Source organism: Cucurbita pepo, chromosome LG15, assembly GCF_002806865.2.
Source record: "Cucurbita pepo subsp. pepo cultivar mu-cu-16 chromosome LG15, ASM280686v2, whole genome shotgun sequence".
NCBI classification, from domain to species: domain Eukaryota; kingdom Viridiplantae; phylum Streptophyta; class Magnoliopsida; order Cucurbitales; family Cucurbitaceae; genus Cucurbita; species Cucurbita pepo.
The window spans coordinates 877499-888165 of NC_036652.1; the positions used below are offsets into that span (position 1 = coordinate 877499).

Genomic DNA, 10667 nt, shown 5'->3' on the forward strand with positions numbered 1-10667 from the left:
TGGACTGTTACAAATAATATCAAAGCTAGACATTGGGCAGTGTGCAAGCAAGTACGTTGGGCTCCCAAGGGGGTGGATTGTTAGATCCCACATCGATTGGAGAGGGAGACGAAACATTCATTGTAAGGGTGTGAAAACCTCTCCCTAGTAGACGCGTTTTAAAACCGTGAGACTGACAACGATATATAATAGGCCAAAACGGACAATATCTGCTAGTAGTGGGCTTAGGCTGTTACAAATGTTATTAGAGCCGAACACCGGGTAGTGTGCCAGCGAGGACGCTGGACCTCTAAAGGGGATGGATTACGAGATCCCACGTCGGTTAAAGAGGAAAAACGAAGCATTCGAGTTTGAAAACCTCTCCTTAGTAGACGCGTTTTAAAATCGTGAGACTGACAACAATACCCAACGAGCAAAAACTAACAATATCTACTAGCGGTGGACTTGGACTGTTGTTACCGGGTGTGAATGAGTTGATATATTATAATGTTTTAAAGTATGTAGTGCAATCATATTATAAAATAATAAAAAGGGATCCATAAGTCATATGATTTGAGAATGACCCTCTTAATAAGCCCTCTTACCTTCTCACTTCCTTCCTCTATTTAAGCCTTTCTCAACCTCCTTCCCTCACTCCAAATCAAACTCTCTTCTTCTTCTTCTTCTCCTTCTCCAATTTTCTCTCTCTTAAAAAACCAATCTCTCTCTCTCTAACGAGGAACAATGGAGACCAATTGTGTTCCTAACGATGAACCCTTTTTGTTCTCTCAACGCAGCGTTTGGGTTAACGGTCCGGTGATCGTCGGCGCCGGACCGGCGGGGCTGGCGACGGCGGCTTGTTTGAGAGAACAAGGCGTTCCATTTGTAGTGATTGAACGAGCCGATTGCATAGCTTCGTTATGGCAAAAACGGACTTACGATCGGCTTAGGCTTCATCTTCCAAAGCAATTTTGTCAGCTCCCTCGGCTTCCATTTCCTCAAGAATTCCCAGAATACCCTTCCAAGAAACAATTCATTCAATATCTTGAATCCTACACACACAAATTCGAAATTAAGCCACGGTTTAACGAAACCGTTCAATCGGCTCGGTTCGATCAGACCGGTGGGCTTTGGCGTGTCAAAACAGAGTCCAGTTCCGGTGAGGTTGAGTACGTTTGTCAGTGGCTTGTTGTTGCCACCGGCGAGAATGCTGAGTGTGTCATGCCGGAAATTGAAGGTCTTAATGAATTTTCCGGCGAGGTTTTGCATGTTTCCGATTATAAATCCGGCGAGAGGTTTAAAGGGAAGAATGTTCTTGTCGTCGGATGTGGGAATTCCGGCATGGAAGTTTCTTTAGACCTTTGCAATCATGAAGCTTCTCCATCAATGGTGGTTCGGAGCTCGGTAAGAATCTCTAACCATATTTGTGGAACATATTTTGTCTTATAACTGTTTTTGTACTTTCCATTCCACTTATGTTTCTCATTTATTCTGTTTTTCGTATTTTTAAGCTCGAATTTCAAACGGGTTTTTCTTCTAATTTGATTTTGTATTACAATTTTCGTATTTTTAAGCTCGGATTTCAAATGGGTTTTTGTTCGAATTTGATTTGGTATTACAATTTTCATATTTTTAAGCTCGGATTTCAAATGGGTTTGATTCGAATTTGATTTTGTATTACAATTATCGTATTTTTAAGCTCGGATTTCAAATGGATTTTTCTTCGAATTTGATTTGGTATTACAATTTTCGTATTTTTAAGCTCGGATTTCAAATGGGTTTTTGTTCGAATTTGATTTGGTATTATAATTTTATAGGTTCATGTTTTGCCGAGGGAAGTTCTTGGGAAATCTACGTTCGAATTGGCTGTTTTATTGATGAAATGGCTGCCGCTATGGCTGGTGGACAAATTGATGTTGATTTTGGCATGGTTAGTGCTTGGGAGCATAGAGAAATATGGGCTAAAACGGCCATTAATGGGGCCATTGGAGCTCAAGAACACGACAGGAAAAACCCCTGTTTTGGACATTGGAGCACTTAACAAAATCAGATCCGGAGATATTAAGGTTGTTCCAGGGATTAAAAGGTTCAACAGAACGGAAGTCGAGTTCATCAATGGCGAAAAAATGAGCATTGATTCAGTACTTTTGGCCACTGGATATAGAAGCAACGTGCCGTTTTGGCTTCAGGTGAGAAAGATTGAAACATTGGAATCTCCTTCATTTGTATAATCCTATGTTGTTAGTTGTTTTTGTGTCCGAGATCTCGGAGAGGAAAACGAAACATTCCTTATAAAGATGTGGAAATCTCTCCCTAAGGCGATATGCTAGCGAGAACGCTGGCCACCAAGAAGGTGGATCGTGAGATCCTACATCTGTTGGGGAGAGAACGAAACATTCCTTTTGTAAGGGTGTGAAAACCTCTCGTTGTTTTAAGAACCTTGAGGGAAAATCCAAGAAGGAAAGCCTAAAGATGACAATATCTACTAGTAGGCTTTTACAAACGATATTAGAGCCAGACACCGAGCGGTGTGCTAGCAAGGACACTGGCTCTAAAGGGGTGGATTGTGAGATTCTCCCTACTAGATACATTTTAAAAACTTTGAAGGGAAAGTAGAAAAGAAAAGCCCAAAAAACATAATATCTGCTAGTGGGCCGTTACAAAACTGAGCGGTGAGCATGTTAAGCTTTAAGGGGTGGATTGTGAGATCTCACATCGTTGTTGGAGAGGGAAACGAGCATTTCTTATAAGGATGTGGAAACCTCTTCCTGTCCTGACAAACATGTTTTAAAACCGTGAAGCTGACAATCAAACACTTTTGTGTTTCAAAATCTAACGTTTGTTTCGGGATTGTTTCGTTTCAGGAAAGGGAATTCTTTGGCAAAAATGGGTTCCCAAGAACACCATTCCCAAATGGATGGAAAGGAAAATCTGGGCTTTATGCTGTTGGGTTCACAAGGAGAGGGCTATCAGGAGTAGCCTCAGACGCCATTAAAATTGCCCAAGACATAGGCAGTGTTTGGAGAGAGGAAACAAAGCAGCAAAAGAAGAAGAACCCAATTGCTTCCTTAACAAGATGCATTTCACAATTCTAAACACAAAAACCCTAATCTCCATTGTTCATTCTTTTGCTGTAAATTCCAAATTCCACTGTAAAAAAACAAAGGATTAGAGATAAATATAGACAGTAAAAAGGATGAAAAAAAGCCCAAGTTTTGACTTGTTTTTTTTTGGGCATTTTTTTTTTTTGTTGAAATATATATATATATATATTATATTAATAAATTTCATTTCATTAATCTAATCAAAAAACCACACAGATTCATGTTTGTTTTTTGTTGGCTCACTTGCTGCTGTCTCCCCCATTGAGCTACTTTGTTGGGGTGTCATTGTTTCATTCAACAGTTCCTTAAATAGAGCTTCTACACTTCAATGGATGGTCATGATCAATTAGGTCTTAAACTAAAAAAAAAGCTCTTTTTTTTTTCTCTCTCCTCTCATTTTCAAGGTGAGAGGAGCGATGTGCCGATATGTCATTGGACGATCGGGTCGGGTCGAGAAGCCCCACGAGATTCAATGTTCTCAGATTGCCAAGTTGCTCACAGGCTTCTATCAAAGGGTATCAGTTGATAGAGGTAGGACCATGGATAAATCAAGTGGAACTTAACTTCACAACCATTCTCTCTCTCTCTCTCAACTTTTAACTCTAGTTACTTTGAGTTTGACCATTTTGACTCGAAAGACGGGAAAAATTACGAGTAATACTTGATTGCTAGGTAGGCTACAACTCAATCGCTGTCACGTAACAAACTGTGGTTGAAATAGTAAGCTGAACGGTAAGAAATGAGTGCAGTTCAATTAGCAAACATGAGACATTGTATTTGATAATTTTGTAATGTTAGATATAGATTTGAAAATCGAGTCTCGTAATCAGTTCTATTATATATTTAAGAGGATAAACTTGTCTATAATATCGTGACAGTATGCTCAATAAGAACAGTGAAATTTCATTGTAAACAAAAATTGAAAACTTGGGTATAGTTCACAAGGCACTGACTCGAACAGGGTGTCCAAAAAATTGAAAACTTGGGTATAGTTCACAAGGCATCGGCTCGAACGGGATGTCGAACTTGAATCGAAGACATTCATGGTATTAAACTAACATGAAAACCAACTACACCATGACAACAATTGACTACTGAAATTTATAAACTTTCAATGACTCAAATGTTTTTGAGTTAGGCAAGCACATGTGAGACGGACTAGAAGGACAGCTTAATTTCGTGAACAATCCAAGTGTATAAGAGAAAAATGTGTCATTGAACAGTGTTTATGATCGTTAACGTGATCGTAATCAAGATTTTATCATATCGAAAACTATAGGATAAATTGTGGGTGTCACAATCATGAACATCATGAACATTGCTATGAAAATATAGTATAGTATGTGTATAATACATACAAAATAGGAAGGTCATTTTACAACAATGAAATGATTTTGATATAGGAAATGATGTCATGTAGTAGATAGAGAACAGTTGGACCATTTATTATGCAAAAACATGACATTATGAGCTATAACTCCCATCGTTACATCGAAGATTTAGAGTCGAGTCTATTTTCCTCTCTAGAAGTTGAGGGGTATTTTTGGAATTCTGGTTACCACCACACGAGTTTCATTTACTATTAACGATGAATTTTGTAGATCTAACTCTTTGCTCACCCGAGCTCAACTTGTAGAGGTGTAGATCTGAATCTATAACCTTTGATTTCTTCACGAAGAGATTAGAAACTAAGCATGGAAGAACCTAGCTGAATCGGATCAAGAGTCGTAACTAAGTCTAGTTGACATTTTTTTGTGAGATTCCACATTGGTTGGAGAGAGGAATGAAGCACTGTTATAAGAGTGTGAAAACCTCTTCCTAAAAAGACGCGTTTTAAAAATCGTGAGGCAGATGATGATACGTGATAGCCAAAGTGGACAATATTTGCTAGTAGTAGGCTTGGGCTATTACAAATGGTATTAGAGCCAAACGCTAGATGGTGGGCTAGCGAGGATATTGAGCCCCTAAGGGAGGTGGATGGTGAGATCTCACCTCGGTTGGAGAGGGAACGAAACATTCTTATAAGGGTGTGGAAACCTTTCTCTAAAAAGACCATTTTCAAAACCATGAGCCTGACGATGATACATAACGGGTCAAAACAGACAATATCTGATGGGTTTGGGCTAGTACATTCTTTTACTTGTCTCTGCCCCTTGCAATAAGGGCAACCCGTACATATTTTTTCCTTTCGTTTAGCGAAATAGCCTATTAACTTTCCCGGATCATAGCTTTTCCGACCTATTAGCTTTTGAAAGGGAGAGAGAAATATGATGAACTTAGACAAGAAAACAATTTCACATAAAATAATGTAAAGTGCATTTGTTTGTCATATGCAATTAAATTTGGGCATTGCATTGCTTGAGAGTATCAAAAAGCCCACAAATAGAAACTACATGGCATGGCCTTGTTTGTCTCCTACACACTTATTCTTTAGAACAGCCCACATGAACGCTTGACTTAATGTAACGGTTTTTAAGCATTTGAAAAGTCGTTCTAAACATTTCGAACATAATATATTTTATCCTTAAATTTTGAGTGTAGTTTTCATCTGGTCCCTAGATTTCTTCATTTTACACATCTAGCCTTTATGAGTTTTTACGGTATTTGCTTTCCGTCATTGGTGTTAGCTTTCACTCAGAGTGACGAAAAATTAATGAAAAATAAGATGTAAAAGGGTAAAATTTTGAGATCATAGGACAAAATGGAACTAAACTTGAAGTTCAGGGAGTAAAAGTGTAATATCTCAAGACTAAAAGGGGCCGAATTGAAATTATACTAAAAGTTCAGGGTCTAAAATGCAAATTTTCATTCGAAAACAGACAAACGAAAATATGGGTTTTGAAGATAGTGACCGATATTTTCTCTTTTTTGGTTTTCTCACCCTAATAACTCAAAGTTTAGTGAGTAAAAGAGTAATATTTCAAAATTAGAAGAGACCGAATTGAAATTATATTAAAAGTTTAGGGATCAAAAATGCAATTTTTCATCTGAAAATGGAAAAACGAAAATATGGGTTTTGAAGATAGTGACCCATATTTTCTCTTTTTTGGTTTTCCCACACCACCAACTCAAAGTTCGGTGAGTAAAAGAGTAATATTTCAAGACTAGAAGAAACCGAATAGAAATTATACTAAAAGTTCAGGGACCAAATATGTAATTTTTCATCTGAAAACGAGAAAACGAAAATATGGGTTTTGAAGATAGTGACCCATATTCTCTCTTTTTTTCGTTTTCTCACCCCACTAACTCAAAGTTTCGTGCGTAAAAGAGTTATATTTCAAGACTAGAAGAAACCGAATAGAAATTATACCAAAAGTTCAGGGACCAAAAATATTATTTTTCATCCGAAAACGAGAAAACGAAAATATGGGTTTTGAAGACAGTGACCCATGTTCTCTCTATTTTGATTTTCCATCCTATTAACCAAAAAATTCAGTGAGTAAAAAAGTAATATTTCAAGACTAGAAGATACCGAATAGAAATTATACTAAAAGTTCAGGGACTAAAGATGCAAATTTTCATCCAAAAACGAAAAAACGAAAATATGGGTTTTGAAGATGGCGACCCATGTTCTCTCTTTTGGTTTCCCCACCCGAGTAACTCAAAGTTCAACGAGTAAAAGAGTAATATTTCAAGACTAAAAGAGACCCATTAAAAATTATATTAAAGTTCAGGGACTAAAGATGTAATTTTTCGATTCAAGGACTGAAGATGTAATTTTTCAACCGAAAACGAGAACGAAAATATGGGTTTATGTAGATGGTGACCCTTAGGTTTCCCCACCCCCACATTCTCAAGTTCTCCAAGCATTATCTACTTGAAGAAAGACTTAGTGCAGAGAAAAGGCATAACTACAACACGTGGGATACTCAATAATCTTGAATGAAATAACCCTATCAAAAGGGCCCAAATTTGTAGTGCCTTCACAAACCATTGAAGATGCAACTTCAGATAATTGTTCCTTCACATGTTATCTGTCTGCTATTCTTGCACCTCTATCTTTGGATGAATATTATCTTTTCAATATAATATATAGTAGCAGTTCAAGCTTACTGTTAACCGATATTGTCCTCTTTGAGATTTCTATTTCAAACTTCTCTTCAAGATTTTAAAACGCGTCTACTAGGGAGAAGTTTTCACGCCCTTATAAAGAATACTTCATTCCCCTCTCCAACCAATATGAGACGATCTTACAATCTACCTCTCTCGAAGGCCCATCGTCCTCACTGGTACACCACTCGTTCCCTTCTCCAACCAATGTGGGATCTTACAATCCACCTCCCTCCAAGACCCAACGTGCTTACTGGTATACCGCTCAGTGTCTGACTCTGATACTATTTATAATAGTTCATCTCACCATTAGTCGATACTGTCTTCTCTAGGTTTTCCATTCTGGGTTTTCCCTCAATGTTTTAAAACTGGGAGAGGTTTCCACACCCTTGTAAAGAATGATTCATTCCTCTCTCCTACCAATGTGAGATCTTACCGTCCACCTCCCTTCGGTATCTAGCGTCCTCATTGGCACACCGCTCCGTGTCTGACTATGATATCATTTGTAATAGTTCAAGCTCACCTAGCAGATATTGCCCTCTCTAGGTTTTCCATTCTGGGTTTTCTCAATGTTTTAAAACAGGGAGAGGTTTTACGCTCTTGTAAAGAATGGTTCATTCCCCTCTCCGACCAATGTGAGATCTTACTATCCACCTCCCTTTGGGATCCAACGTCCTCATTGGCACACCGCTTGATGTTTGGCTATGATACCATTTGTAACAGTTCAAGCTCACTGCTAACAAATAGGTTTTCCATTCTAGGCCGTCCCCCAATGTTTTAAAACGTGTTTACTAGGGAGAGGTTCCACACCAACATGGGACCTCACATGAACCAACGTGGGACCTCACATGATAGGATCTTAGTCTTTCCTTGCTTGATTTGTACTTTATAATAAACAAGATATGATTCAAGTATAATCATGGAATATCTCTCCTTTCAATCCATTAAGCTACTCCAAAAGGGTACAGTTTTGTTGGTAGGAGTCTTGGATTTGTTTACCTAACTCTTGCTTTTTTCATCAAATCATTGGTTTCTTCCTTAATTCACCATGTTTTTTCTATTGCACTCACAAATCCTTTCATTAGAGCTTTGAACCCTTGTGGGTTTTAGGTAAGTTGATCCATCTCCTCTTCTAGAGATGTTAAACACGACCTCTTTAAACTACGGTCACCGTCGAGATTATTTCAAACGATATCTATGGTTTCGTTGTCTTAACACGTCAATAGTCCCAATTTCTTATCCATTAAAGTCGAAAACTTCTTAGCTGAACTGCTCTATCTTACCCATTAAAAGGGTGTTAGGAAGTGTTCGTTCGGATTGAGATTTCGACATACTAATAGTATAAAGATATAGAAGGTTTCATTGTTCCTAACCTATCACTCGTCCAATTTTTTGGTCGCTTAACTTTATTGGAGTCGACTTCAGTGGTGGGTTATGACGGTCTTCACAATTATGACATAGGAATATAGAGATATGTAGAGGGCTCGTGTCCTAGCATATCACGGTTCTCAATTTTTATCATTCAACTTTATTGGAGTTGACTTAGGTGGTGGGTTTGTTCATTTACCCAATATATTCTCGGGATGGATTTAGTTGATGGGTTCTTAAGTTTCCTCAATTTTGACGTACAATTATAAAGATATATAAAATGTCTCGTATCCTAACATATCACTCTCTGTTCCACTTTATTGGGGTCGAGTGAGGTGGGTTTGTACACCTTCTCGACTATGACATATCAGTAGAAAGGTATAGAAAGTGGAGTTGTCCAACCACATCACTCATCCCAATTGCTTATCATTCAACACTTTGTCGGGAATCGACATAGGTGTCGGGTTTGTCCATTTTTCTCAATTTCAACGTAAACGAACATAAAGATATAGAAGATCTCGTTGTCCTAACGCAATACTACCCGTCATAGAAGGTATAAAGTGACCATCAAAACTTTTCATGCATAAAGAGAATTGAAAAGGATGAAACAAGGAAGTTCATGCTTAATTGGGCAAATGATTCTGATAATCTGAAAATGACAAACCCAAAAAGAAAAAGAAAAAGAAAAAAGTAATGTCTACGAATGGGATCACCCACATGTGATAAAGATGGAATTTTTGACCCATATTATATTCTGACAGACAAACTCAAAACCCCTTCAGGCAGCTCTGCAGCATGTTTGGTTGTCAGCCTGTTCTTTTGTTTTTTTCTTGTCCAAAACCGGACATAGTTGTCTCAAGTTGAATTATCAGGTTTCACTTGACAAAATAAAACCAAAAAACCCTAGCTAGGGTTATGATTATTACGATTCCCGAACAGTGCTAGAGCTGTTTGGTGGGATCATACTCGTTCTAATGCACTGGATCCCATTAAAATTTTGGAGTTAAAGCTCTGAGATCCCATATCGGTCAGAGTGTGGAAACCTCTCTCTACCAGACACGTTTTAAATCCGTTGACAAAATAACACCAAAAAACCCTAGCTAGGGTTATGATTATTTCGATTCTTGAACAATTCTAGAGCTGTTCGGTGTGATCATAACCATTCTAATGCACTGAATTCCATTAAAATTTTGTCGTTAAGCTGTGAGATCCCACATCAGTTGGAGAGGTGAACGAAATATTTATGATAAAGGTGTGGAAACCTCTTCCTACTAGACACGTTTTAAAACTGTGAGGCTGATGACGATACGTAACGGGCTAAAACGTACAATATATGCTAACGGTAGGTTTGGTTGTTACATACGCAGGCTTGGACGAGAGTAGCATTAAGTTCAGGAACACATTTACAAAAACAGTATCCGGCTAACTAAACCCTAAATTTTGCAAAACAAACTGATGGGGGCATTGTTTTTTTTTTTCTTCGTTAAAAATCTCATTAAAACTTTGAAGTTAAGTTGTAAGATCTCACTTCGGTTGGAGAAGGGAACAAAACATTAGTTATAATAGTGTGAAAACCTCTTACTACCAAACGACGCATTCTAAACCATGAGGCTGATAATGATATGTAACGGGCTAAAGCGGATGATATCTGCAGCATGTAAACATTCATTGTGATATGTTTTTGAGATGTTCTTGATCTATCGCTTTTTTAAAGTCAACTTCTTTTGTTTGGATTCGAACGGATCGGACGAGAAATTATTTGACAAGTCAACTATGACGAGTCGATTGGTTTATATCTAGGGATGTACAACAAAAAAAACCATAAACGTATCTTGAAGTTATATCTGTTGGTGGATGAAAGTCCCACGTCGGCTAATTTAGGAAATGATCATGGGTTTATAACCAAATAATACTATCTCCATTGGAACGAGGCTTCTAGAGAAGCCCAAAACAAAGCATGAGAGCTTATGCTCAAAGTAATATCATACCATTGTGGAGAGTCGTGTTCGTCTAACATGGTATCAGAGTGTCATGCCCTAAACTTAGTCATGCCAATAGAATCCTCAAATGTAGAACAAAAGACTCCATACAAAGGACTCCAAAAGAAAAGGAGTCAAAGCTCCTCGAAGGCATAGTAAAAGATGACTAAGACTCGAAAATAAAAAG

General features: G+C 37.9%; 1 protein-coding gene across 1 annotated transcript; it reads left to right on the forward strand.

The window, feature by feature from the left end:
- The first annotated feature begins 681 nt into the window (after positions 1 to 681).
- Positions 682 to 3179, forward strand: LOC111776249 (probable indole-3-pyruvate monooxygenase YUCCA8). Its single transcript, XM_023655651.1, has 3 exons — positions 682 to 1383; positions 1797 to 2168; positions 2844 to 3179. Exons 1-3 carry the CDS (start codon positions 724 to 726, stop codon positions 3072 to 3074), a joined length of 1263 nt encoding a protein of 420 aa, XP_023511419.1. The 5' UTR covers positions 682 to 723; the 3' UTR covers positions 3075 to 3179.
- Positions 3180 to 10667: the final 7488 nt, after the last annotated feature.

Coding starts and splice junctions, on each gene's coding strand:
- LOC111776249 (XM_023655651.1), top strand. CDS start 724: ATGGAGACCAATTGTGTTCCTAACGATGAACCCTTTTTGTTCTCTCAA. Junction 1,384..1,796: donor CAATGGTGGTTCGGAGCTCG/GTAAGAATCTCT, acceptor ATAATTTTATAG/GTTCATGTTTTGCCGAGGGA. Junction 2,169..2,843: donor ACGTGCCGTTTTGGCTTCAG/GTGAGAAAGATT, acceptor GTTTCGTTTCAG/GAAAGGGAATTCTTTGGCAA.